This window comes from Sturnira hondurensis, unplaced genomic scaffold (assembly GCF_014824575.4).
Source record: "Sturnira hondurensis isolate 20B ecotype Veracruz unplaced genomic scaffold, ASM1482457v3 Scaffold0024805, whole genome shotgun sequence".
Lineage (NCBI taxonomy): Eukaryota > Metazoa > Chordata > Mammalia > Chiroptera > Phyllostomidae > Sturnira > Sturnira hondurensis.
Genome location: NW_028097436.1, coordinates 835,057 through 857,784, shown reverse-complemented (window position 1 = coordinate 857,784; position 22,728 = coordinate 835,057). Strand labels below are relative to the sequence as shown.

Here is a 22,728-nt window from a genome sequence, read left to right as displayed (position 1 = left end):
TGCATGCCTTTTTTTCCCTTACCCCTCTTTTATCAAGAAACAACGAAGATGGTCAGCATAGCTCTGAATTTTCATTTTTTATTTTTTGCTGTTACAGAGACACATCCTCACCTGAATATATTTTCTTGCTAAAAGCCTTTGGCTGTTTATTGAAGAGCAAGATTTTATATCTTGCTTAGTGGGAGATTCAAGATAGCTGATCATTTCTCCTTTTATGGTATAGAAAAAGGTACTTTTCAATAATGGTGGGCTCGAAGGGCAGCACCAAGCTTTGACACCGAGATCTTTGTTACAGATGGATGCATGGCAGCCCCACACCTGAGGGCAAGCTCCAGGGGACGGCTGTGTCTGGGGCCTAGGCACTGTTTGTTGCGAGCTCCTCACTTTGCAGTGGGGCGTGCTGGGCCAGGACGTGGTGTGAGCTGTGGGGCGGGACTGTGGCCACTCCTGAGCCCTTTTCCCCGTGGTGCCAGTTTATACACCATCAGTGAGTGCTGGGGATGCAGAGAGCTTTCTGCTGCAAAGCTCATCTCTAAGAAAAAGCTTACCTTCCAGAGAAGAGCTGAAGAAGGTGTTATCATCCCCCTTTGTGGTGACATGTGGAGTTTCATGAAATGGCAGGGCTTTGTGAAAGAGTGGAAAAGCTGAACAAGAAAATAGACTGGAAAAGCTGAACAATAAAAAGCCTTTCATCTCCATCTCTGTCAGGGGATGGAAGGCTCTCACTCCACTGTATTTTCTGGGCCTGCTGGCTTGTGCGTGTGGGATTTGAACGTCCACGTCTCTGTTCTGGAGAGTCAGGTGACCAGAGCCTTGTTCTGTGCAACAGGTCTGCTTCTCTGACATGAATTGCTTATTTCCATTGTCTCTGTACCGGGTAAAGATGGCATCTAGTGACTGAGAGAGGTCTCCACCCAGGATTCTGCCAGGAAATGTGATTTTCCTGATGGTATCCCTCTTCATGTTGGTGCTTGGCCCTTTCTTTTCCTCATTCTCTTCATTCTTGTAGCCTGTTCTTATTGCTTGTTTAAGGAATTTCATAAAAAAAAAGATGCTGAGTAACAGTCTTATTATTTTAGGCTTTATTCATTCATTCATTCATTATTTATTTTGTGTTGGCTTACACAAACTATACTGACTCTTTAAATTTTTTTTTAAGATTTTATTTATTTGTCTTTAGAGAGGAAGGAAAGGAGAGAAGGAGAGAAATATCAATGTATGGTTGCTTCTTGTGAGTCCCCTGCTGGGAACTGGCCTGCAACCCAGGCATGTGCCCTTGACTGGGAATCGAACCCCGATCGTGTGGTTTGCAGGCCTGCACTCAATCCACTGAGCTACACCAGCCAGGCCTAAATTTTTTTTTAAAACTTACGGATAACTTATTTACCATAAAATTCACTTTTAAAGTATTCAGTGGTTTTTAGTATAGTCAGAACTGTGTAACCAACCGTCACTTCTGTCTAATTTCAGAACATTCTTATCCGCCCCAAAGGAAACTCATACCAAGTCACAGCTGCTCCCTGTTCCCCAGCCCGGGCCAAACACTGGTGCACCCTCAGTCTCCATGGCTTTGCCTATTCTGGACAGCTCGTAGATGGAGTCATACGGTGTGTGGCATTTGCTCTCTGCTGCTTTTGCTCAGCACGGTATTCTCAAGGCTGGTGTGTATTGTAGTCTACATCGTTACCGCATTCCTTTTTCTGGCTGATTAGTGTTATGCTGTATAATGTACTTCATTTTGCTTATCTGTTGATCAGTTGATAGCATTTGGATTGCTTCCGGTTTTTGGCTGCTGTGAGTGAATAATGTTCATTCATGGACAAGTTTTTAGGTGTGCATATGCTTTTATTTCTCTTGGAGTGGAGTTGCTGGGTTACAGGGCAGTACTGTCTTTAACATTTTGAGGAACTGCCAAACCGCTCTCCACGGTGGGTGCACCATTTTATGCTCCCACTGGCAGGGTATGGAGGCTCTGTCTCTCCATGCTTGTGCCAGCATGTGACATCTGTCATTTTGCTCACAGCTGTTGCTGGGGCAGTGAGGGTCTCAATGTGGTTTTGACTTTAGGCTTTAAGGCCACTTGTTCACTCACTCTCCATCTTGATCTGTGATGTGAGAACTTGGTTTTGAGTATGTTTTCTTTCTTTCTTTTTTTTTTTTAGGAGAAGGGAGGGAGAAAGACAAGGAGAGAAACATCAGTGTGTGGTTTCCTCTTGTGCACCCCCAACTGGGAACCTGGCCCGCAACCCAGGCATGTGCCTCGACTGGGAATCGAATGAGTGACCTTTTGGTTAACAGGCCGGCACTCAATCCACTGAGCCACACCAGCCAGAGCAGTTTTGAGTATGTTTTCTTAACCTTGCATGGAAACAGCTGATGTGCAAAGTGGAAGGATGTTCATAGTGATGAGAAAGAAAAGTTGAAACCAGGGATGTCCCAGGGGAGCAGGGCCCAGCTCACCAACTCCCCACCCACACACACCCCCTGGAGTTCTCTCTCTGGGGTTCCCCATCCCTGGTTAGCTGGAATGGCTGATTCCATTCCCCCGGACTTGCCTCCCTCCCATCGTGTGGCTCTTTATGACTGTCCTTTGTTCTGCTTTCTGGTGGGGTGGGTGGGTAAATGGGCCGGGCAGGGAGGGAACTTGGCAGAGGCCCTGTAGCCCCTTTGCGCCACTGTCTCTCCTCTGGCAGCACATTGTCTGGGGCCTGCTGGGCCTGGCCGCTGTTGCCGGGTGCTGGGGATCTCCCAGGCCCTACTTGCTGCTCAGATGGTCATGCCTCTCTTCACAGCCCGGAGTCAGAAGACTCATTATATTGCACATTTATAGCTGCTCTCTACAGGGACCCTCTCCATGGAGTAGATAGGGTCAGAAATGTCCCCCACTTTCCATGAGGAAATTGCAGAATAGAAAGGTTAAGTGACTTGCCCAAGGGCAGCACCTAGCCAATAATGAGGCCAAGTGAGGATGGAAACCCTGGTCATCTGGCTCCCTGGCCCGGGCCTGTCCCTCTGGTAATACTGATATCCTCTGTCAACAGGGGACATTGGGCGTGAAGTGTGGGTTCAGTCTGTGCACTTTGAGGTAATTCAGTCGTTGCTTTCTGGATGTTTCTGATGAGGTAACAAACAGCCGGGGGCACCTGGCAGTACTGTGGGCCTAGGGTCTTGTGCCAGAGGGCCAAGGCTGCCGGTGCGGGTGGTGGAGGGTTGTTGCACGGAGAAGGCTGTGGTTGTGTCCCTGGCCAGCACGTGTAGTACTCCGCTGAAACTGAGCTAATCAGCACAGTGGCTTCCACTACTGAGCAAGCCTTGTTCATTCATTCTGTCATTTTGTCCACTCAGTGATGTTTGCCGGGCCACAGGGGAGGTGCTGGTCGGGGCGTTGGCACTGCAGGTATGGTCCCTGGCCTCAAGGGTCTTGCAGGCTATTGAGACCTACATACTAATGATTGCAATAAAATGTGATTTCTGTGCCAAGGTTCAGGGGCCCCAGAAATCCTTGACGCCTGCTGGAGGGAGTAGGGGAGGCCTCCCTGACTGGGTCCCGTGTGAGCCCCTGCCCGGCAGTCAGCAGCAGGACCTGCCAGCCAAGAGAGGTGGTATGGAACTTGTCAATGAGAGTGTGGTATGCTTTGGAATTTACAAGTAAATCATTATTTCTGGGTATTTCTTAAGGAAGGGTTTTTCTGTGAAGAGCTGAGGCGTGAGCAGGGGGCACTGTTCCCCATGGTTGCAGGTCGGTCCTTGGTAACCGTATCTCTGGGCCCCTCTTCAGTCTCCATCCCCCTGTATTTTTCTTTTTTTAAAGAAATCCTCACTGAGGATATATTGATTGATTGTGGAGTGATTTCTGAGCTTCCCAGATAACATCAGGGATTCAAGAGCATGTACCTCAAAGCCTACTGCATCTTTTTTTTTTTAATTTTAATTTTTACATACTTTTAGAGAGAGGGAAAGAGAATGAGAAAGAGGGAACCCAGCCTGCAATCCAGGCCTGTGCCCTGACCAGAATCGAGCCAGCAACCTTTTGGTTTGCAGACCGGCGCTCAGTCCACTGAGTCCCATCAGCCAGGGCATGTGCTCCATCTTAATGAAGCCATTTGTTGATTCTGTTTTTATTGTAAACAAGCAATCAGATGTACCAGATCTTTTCTCCTGCTGAATGGCCCAGTGTTTACCTGAGCTGTTGGGCACCCGAGATCTCCTGGCACAGTGGTGACAGAAGCCATTTTTTCTCTGCTCTGTCCCCTGTTTTTCAGTCCGGGTGGGTGAGGCCATTTGATGGTTCCTTCCTGACCTCCACTGCTGTCTGTCTCCCTTTCCTAATCCTCGCCTGAACACATTTTTTCATTGCATTTTGAGAGAGAGGAGGAAAGAGACAGAGAGGCAACATCGATTGGTTGCCTCCTATCCGTGCCCCGACCAGGGATTAGACCTGCGCCCTAGGCATGTGCCTTGACAAGAAATTGGACCTGTAACCTTTTGGTTCACAGGTTGATGTTCCAACCCACTGAGCCACACCGGCCAGAGCTCAGCCCCTTTTCTTCACCATCACAGCCCAGCCAGCTCTCTCACAGACAGTGCTGAGGGTCTCTTGGCTGCCTGTGGCCTGGCGGGCAAGGGTGGCAGGTGCTGCTGGGACAGTGGGCAGAGGACTCGGCTTTGCTAGAAACTCAGTTCCTGGAGGGCAGGGGCAGGGCACCCACAGCGATGCCTCTGCCTGTGAGGGTAGGTCCTCCGTGTGAGGTGGGGTGGGGGTGCCCTGGAGGGGTCGGGGCATGGACTCCAGGCTTAGCCCTATGGTGGTTGAGTTCTACCTTCAGTGCCTCTAGCTGGGCAGTATTTTTCATCTCTGTGAACCATTGTTTTCTTATTCTTCCTCCCCTTCTCCTTCTTCTTTCTCATCGTTTAACAAGCTGGGGTAATATATACATAACAAAGTTTATCATTTTGACCTTTTTTTATGGCTTTTAGAGAAAAGAGGAAGGGGGAGAGAGAGAAACAGCAATGGGTTGCCTCCCACACTTGCCTGGACTGGGGATTGAACCCACCTCCCTTCGAATACGGGATGATGCTCCAGCCAGCTGAGCCACGCGGCCAGGGCGACCATTTTTCAGTGTACACCTCAGTGGCATTGAGCACATTTGCATCCCTGTGCAACCATCACTCCCATCCATCTCCAGAACTTTTTCATCTTCCTTAACTGAAACTCCGTATCCATTAAATATCAACTCCTGTTCACCCTCCACTGGTAGCCCTTGGCAACCACCATCTTACTGTCTGTTTCTCTGAGTCTGACTGCTCTAGTTACCCAATGTAAATAGAATCAGACAGTTTTTGTCCTTTTGTGTCTGGCTTAGTTCACTTAGCATCATGTCTTCTAGGTCCGTACATGTTGTAGCATGTGTCTGAATTTTCTTTTTAAGGGTGAAAGCTAAGAAAATATTTTACAAAGAGCTTACTAAAGATGGGCAGGAGACCAATCCTGCCCGGATACTTAAAAATTATAAAGATGTAATAATTACAATGATTTGGCACTGGCTGCAGAAAAGACAGCTTTATTAGGATAAAGGAGGAAATCCATTAGGTGGAACCAACTGTATCTAAGTATTTAGTGTGTGAAAAAAGTAACATTTCAAACTGTAGGTGAAATGATTATGCTGGAATAGTTAAACATTTGGAAAACAAAGGTAAACTACCTCACGTCATATATGTGTACCAAAATACATTTCATGTAGTTAATGTTAAATTTAAACAACAAAGTCAAAAGAGAACCAGGAGAAAATAACAATGAGTTGTATAATTTAGCTATTTTATCAAAGATAGCAATCAGGAAAGATGGAGACCCTTGACCACATAGAAATTAAAAACATCAGAGTAAACTAATGAAAAGAAACACAAGAAGTAGGAAAATAGATTTGCAATATATAATAAAGGATGATGCATATAAAATAAGAAATTATAAAATTTTAATAAGAAAATTACCACTTCTCCCTGGCTGGTGTAGCTCAGTGGATTGAGTGTAGGCCCGCGAACCACACGATCGTGGTTCAATTCCCAGTCAGGCCACATGCCTGGGTTGCAGGCTAGTTCCCAGTAGGGGACTCATGAGAGGCAACCATACATTGATATTTCTCTCCTTCTCTCCTTCCCTTCCTCTCTAAAGATAAATAAATAAAATATTTTAAAAAGTTACCACTTCAAGAAGAAGTAGAGGGTACAAAGAAGATATTTGCAAAAGAAGAAGTAATTCTATTAAATTTATGAAAAAGCTTTAACTGAATGAGTAATAGAAGAAATACACATTAAAAGAACAGGGGGCTAAGTTTCTGTCTCCTCACTTTTCAAATATTAAAAGGAGTGATAACGCCAGGTGTGGGCAGACTGCAGGGGAGTGGGCACGCATAAACTGCTGGTGGATGTGCACACCGGTGTGGCCTCTCTGGAGGGTAGAAAGATAATGTCTGATAAGAGCTTTAAAATTTTCCAAACAAAAAATAGTCATACCCGTTGATGAAGAATAATCAGTGTGCAAACATTTAGTTCTAAGGATGTTCATCATAACATTATTTATGATGAGAAAAAAATTAGGAACAACCTACATGACCAAAATAGGTGATTGACTAATTAAACTTTGGCCATCTTTAGGAAAAAATAGTATGTAGTCATTGAAAACCACAGTGGAAAATATTACTATGAACCTGTTCAGATACAGGAGGAAATAAAGCAGGCCATGATCACTATGTCCAGTTTGATAATTTTTCAAAAGAGCTTTATTGAAGTGTTATTTATATACTATACAATTATGATACTACTTTTGTACAGAATATATATGTGTACGAATAAGTGGGTAGGAAAAAAAGTTTGGATAGACATACATCAATATATTAATAGTACTTTTTGGGGGGTGGTGGAATAATGGAAAATTCAGTTTTCTGGTTTTCCAAGTGTTTTTGGCACTTAAGTACTTTTGCACTTAAAGGAATTGTATAAAAAGAAAATCCCTTTAGAGCACTCCTTAGCATCTTAGTTACTGTTTCTTACCCCTGTCGCTGCTGGGAAGGAAGAGAACATAATGTGAGGAAGTGTTTGGATTTGTATCCCATGGTGGGGGGCTGATATTTGCACAGAACCTGAACTCTTCAACTGTCCACACAGTTGGAAATGAAGGCTCCCTGAACAACGGGGGCCCTTCTCAGGCTTAAACCTATTGTCCAGATACATTGGCATTACCTTTTATTCCGTCCTGTTAATCCACTGAGGGGAAGAAGGCCCCCTTGAGCAGGGAGCCCTCCACTGACATGGGGAGCGCGGGGTGGAACAATGGCTGTGCTTTAGACTCCAGAGATGTTGTGCTGTGTTTTTGACTTCAGTCCAGGTTCCTAGGAGGAAACCACCCACCAATTATGTTGGCTGTAGATAGATCCCAGTCAACATATGACATCACCAGCTCTTCCTTTGCTGCCTGACTTTATTTGCAGGGGATGCAAGAAGGAGAATTGTGCAACACTGAGATACACGGAATAGAGACCAGGCTTCTCATGCTTTTTGTTTCTGGGTTGAGCTCCAATCCAATAGCCGGTTTGTTCTTTACCATCCATGCAAATCCAGAGCAGGGCATTAAGAGCCCTTCTTTGTACCGAGTGCAGAGTCCTGTGTGCATGTGACCTAGGCGCTCATGTCTTCGTTAGGATTTGGTGTGTGTCCATAGATGATGTCCTGAAATCCGGTGGGTGTGAGCATCACATCTTCTATTTTGGTCCGAGTTCTCACAGAAGGGTCATTGTCATCAGATCTTAGGCTTTGTTTATGTACTTCAGTAGGAATTGAAATATGACTCTGTTTCATTTATTTGTTCCTTGTTCTTTCCAGTTGTTGACAATGACCTTGGGGCTTTGGCTGGAACAGTTTTGACATAGTTCTACACATTAAGGATGCCAGTGTGTGTGTGTTTCTGTTGATCTCTCGTCAGGAAGCTGCAAGTCCTTCAGTTTGTCACCCACTCCCTTCCCAACAAGGAGCTATCTGGAAAGAAAGTGGAGAGAAACTCAGTCTTTGCGCGTGAAGGTTGTGGTGTGACTTTTATTTTTGTGTGATATTCCACACAGCCCTGGAACCTCTTATTTTTGGCAGGCCCCCACCGAATCTGTGGTCTGGTAGTCCCGGGCAACCAAAAGCTGAGACAAACAGAGGAAATGTCATTACTCACATGTTTCCCCGCCACCTCCTTTGGGTCCTGCACAGCCAGCTGCTGCCCCAGGCCGAGGGGGAGCTCCTCAGAGCCGAGTCTGCCCTCGGCCCATGCGGGGTCCCTGTAGGTTGCTCCCCTTCGGTCACTGCTTCGCTGCCCTCCTCTGTTCATGCGCTCTTTTGGTCCGTGGTCTGAAATTTATTGTTTATGGGAGACTGTATTTCCTTAATGCAGCTTGAAAGTCACAGGAGAGAGTGGGGAGCTCACCCCCTTTGCTCCCGTCGTACTCACAGGCACACATGTGTGCACACATGTACACATGCACATGCATACATGAAACACTCTCTGGTCAGTATTCCGGTGCCCAGGACCTTGTGTGTGGTAGGAGGTGCCGATGAAGGGGTTCTGCTCAGGAAAGCCAGCAACTCTTCGGAGACTCCCGCCCTGCCAGGTGCCCTCCTCCCAGCATAGGCCAGGGGGAGGGGAGAACTAGGTCAGCCTTCCCAGCCTGTGGGGTTGAAGCCCATGTCCCTAAGGATTTTGAAAATACAGTTTTCATATTCTGAAAGGCTGCTGAAGACCAAATAGAAGTGATTTTTTTAAAACATTTTTAAAAGATTTTATTTATTTATCTTTAGAGGGGAAGGGAAGGAGAGAAGGAGAGAAATATCAATGTATGGTTGCCTCTCGTGAGTCCCCTGCTGGGAACTGGCCTGCAACCCAGGCATGTGCCCTGACTGGGAATCGCACTGCGATCGTGTGGTTCTCAGGTCTGCGTTCAATCCACTGAGCTACGCCAGCCAGGGTTAGAAGTGATGTTTTAAGGGTAGGGTCAGGGTTTTTTTTAGCATGAACTCCATTAATGATGGCTCGTTTGGATTTGCGTCCTGACTGGCAGCTCTTTCGTTTGGTTCATAATAACACGGGGGTGAATCAGTTCCTTCCTAGTACCTTCCATTTAATTGGAAAACTGTTTCTGAGATGGTGCCCAAGTTCGGAGGGGTGTGGGAGGAGGGTCTCCAGGAGGTGAAAAGCCTACATTGATGCCTTTTCGCTGGGGGTCTTACCATCTTTTATTTTTCACTAGTGTCTCCTTGCTGTGTAAATTGGACAGATTTGTTCTGCCTCGTTGGTTCTTACTCAGTTTTATGTAGAAGACTGTCCTGCTAGATGGATGGCTTGAAGCCCCAGGCCTTTCTTGTGGCACCAGGAGCTTTGGGCTTCCTCCTCCCAACATACCTTTTGGCAGTCCCTTCCCACACTTGCTGCTCCTTGTGGGTCCTGAGCCAACCCCAGCTGGCCCCGCCCCTCCCACATGGCCCACAGCAGCACTGGAGGGGCCCCCAGCCTCCTAGAATCTGCATCCCTGAAGCCCCCAAGCCCTGACCCCTTTTGCATTGTGCCTCAATGTGAAATTGCACATTTGGCGAAGTCGGACTCCATGCCAGGAATTAGGTCAAGCAGGCGTATATCCTGTAGCAGTCCAACGTGACTTCTAATTTCTTAACGCGTGCTTATGTAGCACCGACCGTGCCAGGCACAGCCCTTCACAAACACCATTTCATAACAGCCTGTGAATGCGTGCTGTTATTATCTCCGTTGTACAAGGACACTGAGGCCCAGAGAGGGCCAAGGATTCCTGAGGGTTACCCAGCCAGTGGGCGGCAGAGCGGGTGTGCTGATGCAGGCCGTCTGACTCCAGAGTTCATACTGCCAGCCCCTCTACTATGAAGTAGGCACTGTTGCTGGGTTTTGGGGTTTTTTTTTGCAGATGGGGAAACTGAGGCACTGGGGGTTAAGTAACTTGTGTGAGGTCCTAGAACTGGCTGGTGGCAGAGCTTGGATTCTCTATCAGCTGGCGAGCTTGGGAGCTGCAGCTGGGACCCTGGGCAGGGTACCTACCCCACATGGGTGCTCAGCCTGCCGTGGCTGGCACAGTCCGAGTGGGCAGTGGACAAGTGGATGGCCACTCTCACATAGCGCTGTTTTTTCTGGTTCTCAGCCATTTCTTTCATGGGCGAGAGTGTCTTTCTGTTTAGCTTCTCAGATGGTGGAGTTCAGGGCCCACTCTGAACCGGGTGTGTGAGAGCCAGCAGGCTTTAAGGGATGTCTAGGAGCGGTCACTCCCAAGGACCCAGAATGCTGGAGGAATTCCAGAATCAAAATGCTTGCTTGGCGCAAACTTCATGTTCCTCCCTCCAGCGTATGGTGTGTGGATATGAGATGCCATAAACTTGGCTTCTTATTAGACTCTGACTCTGATTACAGGAAACAGAACCCTCTCCCAGTTAGCCAAAGATTTCAACATCTCTTGGAGAAGTTCTACAAGGACCTGGAGTTTGAAGCTTTGCATTCTAACGAGTCTGGCTGGGATTTTCACCTTTGGCTCCCATTGCCTTCTTCCCTGCCGTGATTTCATTGTTGTGCTTTGGGGATGACACTTCTTAAGTGAGCCTGCATGCAGCTGAGTCAGAGAGCAGTCTCTGTCTACCTGGGCTGGCCCCGGGCTTTCTTTGTGTCTGTCCTGCCTTGCTTGCATCTTGTCTGCCTAACAAGGTGGCCTTGGTCGGAGTCATCTTAGGGCTCAGGGGGACAAAGCTGGGAGAAGGCTGAGCTGGGTCAGAATTAGGATGTTGGATGTAGCCATTTAATCATGTTGCTGCTAAATTGTCAGCAATTTCTTTGTATAGCTGGTAGATACGATCTTTCAGGGATTGCTCAGTCTCCTATTTGGTCTTGGAAGGTGGCCTACCCTAGTGAAAGGGCTTTGTTTTTTACCCCCCTCCCCTTAAGTGTAAGCTGGGGTGACATCCTGATGCATTGTTGGGAGCAGCATAACTTAGTGACATGTCTGGAATACAATGTGCTGATTTCTATTAAGAACCATAGCTCATCTAGTAATCCTGGATCATGTCTCCAGGATCCTCTTCAGAAAAAAAACAATTAAAATAGGGAGAAAATGATTTGTGTGATTATGTTCATAGAATGTTGTATATAATTAGGGAAAATTGGAAGCAGTCTCTAGGTTCAACATTGGGTAATAGGTAAGGAAGTTATAGTAAATTTCCCCAAGAATATTTCTTATATAAAAATGTTGAATTATGAAGACAACACGGCATTAAGAAAAAAGCTGCAATTAAAAAGGAACATGGCCCTGGTTGGTGTGGTTCAGTGGATTGAGCGCCAGCCTGCAAACCAAAGGGTCGCCGGTTCTGTTCCCAGTCAGGGCGCATGTCTGGGTTGAGGGCCAGGTCCCCAGTGTGGGGTGCATGAAAGGCAACCACCCACTGATGTTTCTCCCCTTCTCTTTCTTCCCCCCCTTCCCCTCTCTCTAAAAATAAATAAGTAAAATCTTTAAAAACGGAACATGCACTGTGATCACACCCACATAAACTATATGCACAAGACAGCAGGAAGATTAATAGTTAAAAGTGATTAATAGGTATTGGTAGGATGGCAGGATTATGGGGGGTATGTCCTTGTATTATTAAAAAAAGTAAAATAAACAGTACAGATATTGGAATCAGATCTGAGGTTAATTCTGATAATGCCCCATCTCATGATGTATCCTTTCTCAACTCTTGAAATTCCCCCAGGAATCAGATGCCTCATCAGTAAAATGACAGAGCAGTTCTTAGGGTCTCTGGGTGTGGACCTGGTTGTAGCCTGAACCGTGTCTTCACGGCGAGCCTGCCCGATTCGGCTTATTGTCAGTACAGGAGACTCCCTCGCCAGCCATCAGTGGCATCGTTGTGCACAGACCACTGGAGTCCTTGAAGCGAGCCCGGTGGTTTGCCAGTGCGCCTCCCCTGCCAGGTGTGACTGCCAGGTGTGACTGCCAGGTGTGACGAGGCCTTCCCTGAGGAACTGCTTGGTCAGTGCACATCTGATCTTAGTGGAGTGGAGGGCAAACAGAGGCTGCTTTTCAAGTAAAGCTGTTTCTGGCGAAGTAGGTAATTTGGGGCTCTCCTTCCCCATGCCCACTGGTCGACTCTGATGGCCCCATCCTGGTAAGGCTGACCTCATGCTGCTTACAGATGGGCTCTCCGCTTCTCCAGTCTCCACCGCTGTTTCTATGAGCCAGGGAAAGGATCTCTTTCTGCTAGGGCGTTTGGTTTGTCACTCTAGGATTTACACATTATAAATGAGCCTTCGTCACCACACACAGATTTCATTAGCCTGGCCTTTGATCTTGCATATAAGCAGGCCATGTGCAAGCTACCCCAAGCCTCAAAGAAAAGGGTTTTATGAGCTGCCAACATTTTGACAAGCTCTTTGGTGCTCCAAATTAACTTCCATGGACTCAACATTAGCTGTTCCCCTCTCTGTCCACTGTGTTAAGTTTATTAGCTGCTCACTTAAGTGCTCCTGCGTACGTGTTTGATGATAGAAAAGGCTGAGGTGTGGAAAGCTGAGGGGAGTGCTGGTCATAGAAAGGCCGAGAAGGTGGTGGTTCGGGGAAAGCTATAGGACAAGGCAGGTGTGGGTTCAGCTGTCAGTCAGGGAGTGCACGCTTCAGGGGAGTCTCGAGGCCCCCAGTTTCCTCATCTGGGACGTGAGCATTGTGCACCTGTCCTGCCTGCTTCGTTTGAGCTTCAAATGACGTAAAGCATGCGATGCCCTTTACAAACTGCCAAAAAGCTATAATGATGTGAGGCTGATAATACTGCTATCAAATGCGAACAGTGGTGTGTGAAGTTATAACATGGTTCAGTCATCCAATTCCCATTAAAAAATATTTCTGGTGGCTCAGTTGGTTAGAGTGTTGTCCCATACACCGATAGCTTGCAGGTTCAATTCCTGGTCAGGGACTCTATGGGAGGTGACCAGTCGATGTTTCTTTCACATCATTGTTTCTCTCTCTCTCCCTTCCTCCCTCTCTAAAATAAATAAACATAGCCTCAGATGAGAATTTAAAAAATATGAAAAAATATATCTCCCTAAAGGGAGAAGCTGTTGTTATGCCTGTGTTAAATTGTGACAGTGGAATTAAAAGTGAAGGTGGCTTTCTGAGGTCGTGTTTAGATCAGAAATAGGACTGGGTTTGAAATCTGAGCCTTCTCTGTGCCCTGTTCCCACCTTCAGTCTCCGCCCCTGACTCCTTGACCCCAGAGTCTTCTTCCAGCTTTCTGGAGGGAGTGAAGGATCAACCTCCAGCATGCCTCCAGCACTGGAAAGGAAACCTGGTGGGCGGGGACATGGGCTGCAGGTGTGGTGGGGGCGGGGGCTGCTGCAGCTGTGGGCAGCTTCCTTCACGCAGCAGGAGCCAGCCCTGGCAGATGCTGCAGCCTGTGGCTACCACCTCCTTCCAGCTGCTTATTATCACAGGGGTCAGCCTGAGACTGAAGAGGGGTCTGGTCCCCAAATCTGTCTGCTGGTGAGTGTGGAGCCCTGACACAATGAGGAAGAAGAGTTCAGGAAGCAGAGGAAAGAGGAAGAGGAGGGGGCAAGAGGCATAAGAGAAGTAAGGTCAGACAAGAGCAGGCAAACAGGAGCCCCAGCTGGGCCAGCTGTGGAAGGACCTGCTGTCCTTCTACTCAGATCCCCAGCTCGGGACCTTTTGAGTAAGTGTCAGAAATGTGAGTGGAATCTAATGGAGCAGAACAGGGTTCCTGGGGACACCAGTATTGAACATGTCGGGGAGAAAGAGAAGCCAGGAAGTACTCAGGGGCGGAGGCAAGACTTCCAGAGTTCTGTGGGGAAGGAGGGGCGGGGTGGATGGCAGAGGCAGCGATGCTGCAGGTGGTCCCCCCCACAGCGTGGACAGTGAGGGGGAGATGGGTGGGATGGACCAGGAGCATTTTGAGGGGGCGTGGAGCCAAGAGGGAATGGGAGATAAGAACTTGGCATCAACAGCATTCAGCTCTTTCTGGAACTTGGTAGAAAGGATAGGCTGGGAAGAGGGCAGAGCCCAGGGATCAAACAGAATAATCTCCTATGTTGCCTATTAATGTGTTTTTTTTTCTAACTAGATTTTAAATATTTTAAGGGTATGGCTTATGTCTCCTACCTCTTTGTTTTCTCCAAAGCTGGCTGCTCATCAGTTCACCTGGAAGTTTGTTTGTTTGGTTTACATATATATTTTGCTGGGTCTTGCCTCAGCCTTGTCCCCGCCAGGTTCTGGCTTAGTGGTTCTAGCAGTGATTGCTGGATGCTGAACAGCTGCTTATGGCTCCACTTGCTTTATATGAATATATCATCTAGTTTCAGAAGCAAGATTACATTAGAGAAAGTTTGGGAAGGAGAAATAGTGGATTATCCAAGTACCTCCAGGTTTGAGTGGTTAGGAGCACGTGTCACTATGCCTGTGACTATTAGGCCAACGACACAGTTTTCCTCTCTGTTTATTTATTGAATTACCGAATTACTTGCTGTAGTTTTAAACACCAAGGAATAAGGCTGCATTCCACTTCTCAATCCCCCATCCTTGCTGTCTTCTGAGCAGGGTGCTTAAGAGTAGCGGCTCTGGAGGCACATGGCACCTCTGTCCCTGAGTAGTGGCCCTGGCTGAGGACACGTTTGTGCCCACCTTCCAGAGTCCCCCGCGTGTCTGCCTTGGCCGAGGCTCGGGTGGTATGAATGCTGCTCACCTCCTGCCGCCGGGCCTGCTGTGGGTGCGTTTTGAGTAACGTGAGCAGGTTACTTAATCTCGCAGTCCCTCGGCTGCTTGGACTGAAAACCGGGGCCAGCCCTAGCTCCGCTGTCAGGGCTTGGTCTGAGGACAAAAGGTCACGCATGGGAGACGCACAGAGTTGTGCCAGACACATGGGGAGTGTTCCATCCACATTAATTATTTTGATTATGATCCCCATCCTGGACGTATATGAACTATACCCTTAGGTTATAGTCAGCCGCCCTTTCTTGGGTGGGTGTTAACCTCAGGCAGTGGGCCCCTGCCAGCATTCGGGAGGGCTGGGGTGTTAAAGCCAGTGCAGTGAGCCTAGGTGGCGGAAGGACGGGATTGCCCCGCGCTCCAAGGCCGTTGGTGGGGCACCAGGGTCCTTAGATGGTGTGTTCAGCTGTGAGGCCCATGTCTGGACCCCCTGGAGGGAGAGGTCTCCTGTAATCTGGGACAAGAGGTGGCCAAGGCCTTGCTTGCCAGAGGCATGTGATGTTTGGTCTCTTCTGTGCTTATCAAGTGCTCTCTGCATGCCAGTCCTCTTGCTTGGTCCTGTGGGGGACACAGAGAAGAGAATAGGAATGATAATTGGTCAGAGTTGGTGAGCACTTAGTAATTTACAAACAGCATCTTATCAAACATCCACAAACATGCTGTGAGGTACGTTTCTGTCGCTGGTTCGTAGATGAAAAATCGGACACAGACGTTCCAGACAGTTCCAGCTTTTAGGAAAACGCTTCTTTGCCTTGTGGGAGAAGCCATAAGCAATCAATTCTGAACAATGGAGGCGCCCATTGTTGGGGCACCCACCACCTCCCACCCCCATATTTAAAAATCCAAATAAAACTTTTGACTCCCCAAAAACTTGACTAAGAGCATACCATTGACTGGAAGCCTTACCAGTAATATAAACAGCTGATTAACACATATTTTCTATGTTCTATGTACTTTATACTGTATTCTTATAATAAAGTAAGCTAAAGACTTAATAAGAAAACGTAGGAAACCACATTTATAGTATTTACTGAAAAAAATCAGCGTACAAGTGGGCCCACACAATTCAAACCATATTGTCCAGGGTCACCAGTGTCTGCACACGGTGGGCAGGGAGCCCCATCTGTGAGCCTTGGAGCCCGAGTCCTTTGCCAAAGGGCCTGTGCACGCTGACTTCTCTCACGAAGTGGACGGCGTTGTCTTCCTGCTGGTGTTGGCTGACCACGTCTTGGGGCGGGCATGCTCCTAAGTGGTTCCCGTGCAAACTCACTTTCACCTCACTGGGACATTCTGAGCGAGGGCCTAGGGTTAGCCCCACTTTACAGGTGAGGAATCCAAAGGCCAGAGAGGTTAGACGTATTGTCCAAAACCACGAGGTGAACAGGCGGCAGCACTGGCCAGGTGCCCGAACTCAGTCAGCTCTTCACCCCCTCTCCTGCGCCTTCCCAGGGACCCGTGCTTTCTCTGCCTTCTCCAGGACAGGACCTTGTTATCCTTGCCAGCAGGCAGGTTCCCAGGGGCTCTTACCTCTCTCTCACCAGCAGAAGCCCCTCCTTGTTGAGTAGGTTGCCCGCATTTTGGGAAGAGGACACCAGCTCAGGAAGCCACAGCCAAGCCAGCCGTGGTGTGTGTTGCTGCCCTGATGGTGTGCTCTTAATTCAGGTCCACTCATTCATCCGAGGTGACAGAGGGCCAGGCTGCTGCCCTCACTGTGAGGGGTGGGCCTGGGGGACCGGGCAGTAGTGATTCTGGGAGGGGAGGCAGGAGCTGGGCGGTTTGGATGTGACACCCCAGGGCGCGAGGGCAGTGTATGTGCTGACTGACAGGTTCTGGAACCATCCACGTGTGACTGTGTGAGGCTTCTGAGTGTGGTGATTGGGGACCCAGCGGAGGGGCTGTTCCCGCCTCCCGCTTTGCACTTCTTTCTGCCCCGCATGTTTAACCCCTGAGAGTGGACGTTCAGACGTCGTTCCTGCAGAGCGACTTTAGTTCCACAGCAGGGACAGTGCTGAGGCCTTTGTTAGCGTCTCTGGGTTTTAAATAAAAAGGGCCTCTTGAGAGCTGCTCAGATGTCCCAACAGCTGGCCTGTGAAAAACCGGGGGTCTTGGGTCATGTCGATGTCGACCTCCTGGTTATTATAAGGTCAGGCACTGTGCTACTCAGGGTGGGCCTTGGGTGGAGGGTCTGAGGATCTCACTGTATCATTTCCTCAAAAAGTTGTAAAAAGCTAGGGTCTTCCACATACTGTCACAGACAGGGTCCTGGCCCTGAGCGGGTCTACCGAGGGTCAGCTGCAGTATGTGGGTTCTTGACTTTGTGTGGGAAGGATTCCACAACACGAGTCCAGGTGGCTGTGAGGGTGCGTTTATTAAAGTTGGGGACAGTGAGACAAGGACGAAGCAACAGAAGAGCCCAGGCTGGGCTGCCTTAGCTCCCTGGGAAGTCAGAGAAGAGGGGGATTTGGGGACAGGTTCAGGGGGTCAGCCTGGGACAGGCTGCCCATTGCCTTAGAGTTTGGGAGNCGTCTCTGGGTTTTAAATAAAAAGGGCCTCTTGAGAGCTGCTCAGATGTCCCAACAGCTGGCCTGTGAAAAACCGGGGGTCTTGGGTCATGTCGATGTCGACCTCCTGGTTATTATAAGGTCAGGCACTGTGCTACTCAGGGTGGGCCTTGGGTGGAGGGTCTGAGGATCTCACTGTATCATTTCCTCAAAAAGTTGTAAAAAGCTAGGGTCTTCCACATACTGTCACAGACAGGGTCCTGACCCTGAGCGGGTCTACCGAGGGTCAGCTGCAGTATGTGGGTTCTTGACTTTGTGTGGGAAGGATTCCACAACACGAGTCCAGGTGGCTGTGAGGGTGTGTTTATTAAAGTTGGGGGCAGTGAGACAAGGAAGGGCTCAGCATACAGGACGCAAAGGAGAGCCCAGGCTGGGCTGCCTTAGCTCCCTGGGAAGTCAGAGAAGAGGCTTTGCCTGGAGGCTTTTATCTCCTGCAGGTGGGAATCTTAGGGGAGGCCTCAGGGGAGAGTTTCAGCAGAATAGTCATCAGTTCTCCAGGTGTGTCCTTTCAGGGTCATGGTCTCCACTGATTGGTCAGTGATGGGCAGGGGGTCACTAGTCATTGCAGCTGGTTCCCACTGTGTTTTGCTGCTTTTCTGGGCCTGGAGCTGAAATACAACTGAGGCCCAGATGTTGTCTCCAAGGAGGAGAGGCCAGGGGAGGAGAGGGTGCCCTGGGGGCAAAGTCCTTGTTTTCCCAGTTTTGATCCCTGCCAGGCACTGAGGCCTTCAGCCCTGGTGACCATCTGACCTGGCTGTTAACTGCTCGGCCACTTTGTTCAGCTCTCTGTCTCAGTTTTCCCATTCTACTTGCCAAGGAATTTTCCTAGCTTCTCACTATCCTGTCTCAATACCACAAATTCCAAAGGAGCAGCCTGTTTACTCTGTGTAGAACACTTAGCTGATATCCAGTAAACACAAAAATAGGATACCAGAGCTACTCAAGGCAATAGAAAGGAATGAAATGAAAAGGAATGAAATGCTGATACTCACTACAATGTGGATAAACCTTGAAAACATTATGCTAAATGAAAGGAGGCGGATAAAAGAGACTGCATCTTGTAAGGTTCCATGTCTGTGAAATGTTCAGAACAGGCAAATCTATAGAGTCACGAAGCAAATTGGTGGCCACCTGGAGCTTGGAGTAGCAGAGCCAGCAGGGGACAGGGAGAGACTGCTCATGGGTCCAGGGTTTCTTTTCTGGAACCCCCCTTTTTGGATAACCTTCCTTTTTTGGGTAGCCCCCCACTGCTGGGTGGTGTTCTACAAATAGATTGTGGTGATGGTTGCACAACTCTGACTAGACCGAAAACCATCGAGTGGTGTAGTATAAATGGATGAACTGTCTAGTGTGGAAATTACATTTCAATAAAGCTATTAAAAAATTTAGGGGCCATTGTCAGTTTTAAGAGAGGTAATAATAGTCTTGGAAATTGCTGGCGACTTATAGATAAAAGCACTCTGGACACTGGCAGTGACTCCCAATAACTGCCAAATTCAGGCTGCCGCCTTGAGCTTGGGGGTGACTCCTCCACACGCCCGCTGCACCACCGTGGTGAGGCTGAGCGCTTGTCCTGTGTGGATCGAAGCCATGTGGCAGCCATTTTGCTAGGTGCTCTTCACATGTGAGGGTTTTTTTTTTTTTTAAGATTTTATTTATTTTATTTTTAGAGAGAGGGTAAGGGAATGAGAGAGGGCAAGAAACATCAGTGTGTGTTTGCCTCTTGCACACCTCATACTGGGGACTGGCCCATGACCCAGACATGTGCCGTGACTGGGAATAGAACCTGCAACCCTCTGGTTTGCAGGCCCGCACTCAGTCCACTGAGCCATACCAGCCAGGACACACACATGAGTTCTTAAACTTATTGTATCCCTGCACACTCTGTAGTTTTGTGCCCACATTGCATACAGGAAGAACTAGTGTTCCCAGAGACAACCTGTGCAGGAAGAGAGTGCTGCAGCAAGACCAGGATCAGAGCTGGGGGCCCATTGAGCCCCAGGTTCCTCTCCCCACTGCCCAGCAGAAGGCTGGGTTGACCCACTGTCCCTCACATCTTGCCCAGTTGGAGAGAAGTTGGCTGCAGGCAAAAGCCAGGCTCCTTCAGCGACAACCTAGGAATGTCACCCAAGGAAAGGCCTGTGAGTTTGTGCAAGTCATTTCAGGCTTGTGTCCTCAGTGGGGAATATCTGCTCCACCGGAAGAGAGTGACATTCTGCCCTGGTCTCTGGGGCAGCTCTTCCCAGGAGAACTTCTGCGGAAAGAGAACTGTGGGAAAACATGTGGGAGCTTTTCTCGGACACATTTCTGAGTGTCACGAGCTCCTGGAGGAAATGTGTTTCTTTCCCTGAAGCCCTCAGCTTTGTCTGTTCCTGAGCTTGCAGCGGTTTGCTGCTGGAGGAGCTGGCTGTGCACATAGAGGGGAGCCTCTGTGGCAGCCAGGGAACCCGACTGATTTTGTAAGTGACCATGGTGTTGTATAGTCTAACAGGCAGAAGTGAATCAAGGTTAGTGATGGTCAAGTGGTCCAAGGCAGACTCATTCATTAGCTTCCAGGGAACTTATTAAAAATGCACATTCTCAGCTCCCAGCCCAGACCTACAGAACCTGAAACTCTGGGGGTGATGGCCAGGGACCTGTGTTTTAGTAAGCTCTTGGGATAACTTTTATATACCCTGAGCTCAAACAGGAGACTCTGCTTGTGTTTCCAGGGGAACACCTCCTTCTGTGCTTGGCTTGGTCTTGCAGGAAGGGGTGAGGCGGAAAAGAAGGTCCTTCATTTGTTGGAAGTATTTAGTGAGCACTTACTGCATGTGGGCACTTACTCCCTGCTGTGAGGGTGTGTACTTCCTAGTGGGGGTGGGACAGTGTATTATGGAAACTGATACCAGAATGACAGCAAGTGAGGGTGCGGCCCTGGGATGGTGATGCTTAGCACCATGAGAAGGAGGCAGAGAAGATGCCAGAGTAAAGAGCCAAGGAAACAGATTTCTGGAGAAAGGATGCTGCTTCTGCAGAGGCCTGGAGGTTGGGAGGGGTTGGGCAGGCCAAAGGCTGAGAACTGACTGGGCAACTTGATGTGGTGAGCTCATTGAGGGGGGCAGGTGGCAGAGAGTACGTGGGGCATTAGCTAGGATTGCACCCACAGGACCTTGGGGGGGGACTTTGATTTTTTCTGTGAAGATGATGGTCAGCTGCCAGAGGATTTAGTCAGGGAATGACAGGCTCTGACGAAAGGTTTAAGGTCCTTCTGGCTGCGTAGGAAGAGTGGTCTGGAGGGGAGAGACAGATGAGGCCAGGGGCATGGGTGTGACTGGGGGGATTCTGTCCAAACTGTGGTTACTCCTGCCCCCCCCCCCCCCAAACAGGGAATACAGCTTCGGAAGAGAAACTGGAATTGTTTTGTGAGGGTTTCTGGGTTAGCGTTTTCCTGACGGATCAGAGAAGTGCACGCATCCTCGCTGCTTTCACTGGACAGCATTGTTATCACAGTGCCAGCTGTGTCTGTACCCATTTAACTGCATATACTGCTACTTACAAAAAGTCAGTTTTGTCCCAAGAAAATTCAGCTTACATGTCCACATTCTTGGGACTTACAGAGCTGAGCTCAGTTGATTCCAGTTTAGCAGCATCTGCAAGATTTGATCCCTTTCAGAAATCCGAGCTCACTAACGTTAACTGAGGACTGCTTACCTGTAGAAAATCAAATATTTTATTTAGAAGAATTGCTTAAGGGCACCAAGAGTCCCTTGGTTTTGTCTTCTTTGATGCACTCGTTTGATTTGACCCTGGATGAGTTATTTCAGTTTGTAATTTAAAGTTTCTATGTGGAAATGAGTAACAACAGTTCTGGTAAACTTCCTGTTGCCATGGTAACTCTGGGAATGCTCTCCATCACCTAGGAGAGAGGACTCCTTCAAGGTCCTGCAAGGAGAAAGGCCCTTGTGCAGAAGGGAGCCGGCTGAGGGTGAGGGGAGGCTGTCCCAGGTAATGTTGCAGAGGTAGCCAGTCAGGGCCCCTGCTGGGCGGGGTAGCCCTTGTCCAGGACTTGAATCTTTATCTGAAGAGGAGGGGAAGCCGCTGGCAGATTTAAATAGGGGAATGACTTAAGATGCTGTCTCTTTTAATCCTCATGGCGAATGTATGTGGTTGGCAGTATCTGTATTTTAAACCAGCACAGAAACTCGGATTGTGGAGATTAAGTACTTTACCAAAACCTCAGGTCAGCCCGACTCCAGAGGAGTCCTCTGTCTCCACATTGGCTGAGCTCAATAATAATGTAACAATGACCACAGTTTTAAAGTGCTTTGAACTCTGAGGACGAAAGCTGCCCATTAATTTACAAAGTGGCATTATGCTGCAGAAATTCGAGTGGCGATGAGAGAGTGGATATGCCGGGAGTCTTTTAAAAGGCCTGGTCTGCGTGGCTAGAGTCCAGCATCTTCAAGTTCCTCGCCATCTGTGGGGAGTGTCTCATAGGCAGCTATCAACTCAGGGAAGGGCTTGGCAGCCCTGACTGGCCATTTGACACGGCCATTGTCCATAATGACTCATTGTCTGAGAAATGCACCCAAGGTGTGTGCTTTCAGGGAGTCTGAGCCCGGAAACCAGATCTGGGCTGGTCCCGCGTGGTTTCACTGGAGCGGCCACGACGAGTTTCTGCTTTCCCCCTCCTGGTGGTCAGCGGCTTTCGGTGGGTGCTTAGAGGCTGGTTGTGCAGATCGGCACCTGGACTTTGAACAGGGAGGCTTGTTCAGGGTTGAAAGGGGAAAGCAGCTGTTGGCCTTGGCCTTGAGGCCATTGTTGATGACAACAAATGTCTCTTCTCCAGTTGACCATGTCGTGCCAGAGCCGGGGACAAGCCTGCTGGCTGCCTTCGACCAGTGGAGGGAATGGGCCGACAGCAAGTCCTGCTGCGACTACTCTCTGCACGTGGACATCACCGAGTGGCACAAGGGCATCCAAGAGGAGATGGAGGCCCTGGTGAAGGACCATGGTAGGTGGTACTGACCCATAGATCCTTTTGGCCTCACCCCGGGCCTGTGAGGAGTGAGGGCCTCCGCTGGGTGGAGATGGCTGACCCAGTGTGGCCATAGAAGCTTTCATTGATAGGAGAACCTGAGCCTTATTCCAGGGACCTCTTCTGATGCCACACCTGCTGCAGCTTATGGCTGGAGGGAACCATGTGCTCCAGCCAGGTTGGGGGGTTAAGGCTGCCTGGGTGACTTGCCCTCAGAGGGCGACAGTGCATATCTCAGTGAGGATCCTGGGCAGTTGTAGGAGAGTTCCTCGGACCCAGAGCAGAGGACTCGGGCAGCTGCTTCCTGCAAACCCGGAAGAACCAGGACAGATTGGAGGGA

At 48.9% G+C, this 22,728-nt stretch overlaps 1 protein-coding gene across 2 annotated transcripts in view; it reads left to right on the top strand.

Annotated features, from left to right (window-relative positions):
* The window catches only part of DPYSL2 (dihydropyrimidinase like 2), a 105,495-nt gene that overhangs the window by 51,640 nt on the left and 31,127 nt on the right, over positions 1 to 22,728 (top strand). For both annotated transcript variants that reach the window (XM_037038642.1, XM_037038643.1), the window contains exon 4: positions 22,200 to 22,364. In XM_037038642.1, the coding sequence (XP_036894537.1) occupies positions 22,200 to 22,364 (165 nt within the window). The remainder of the gene's footprint in view (positions 1 to 22,199; positions 22,365 to 22,728) is intronic.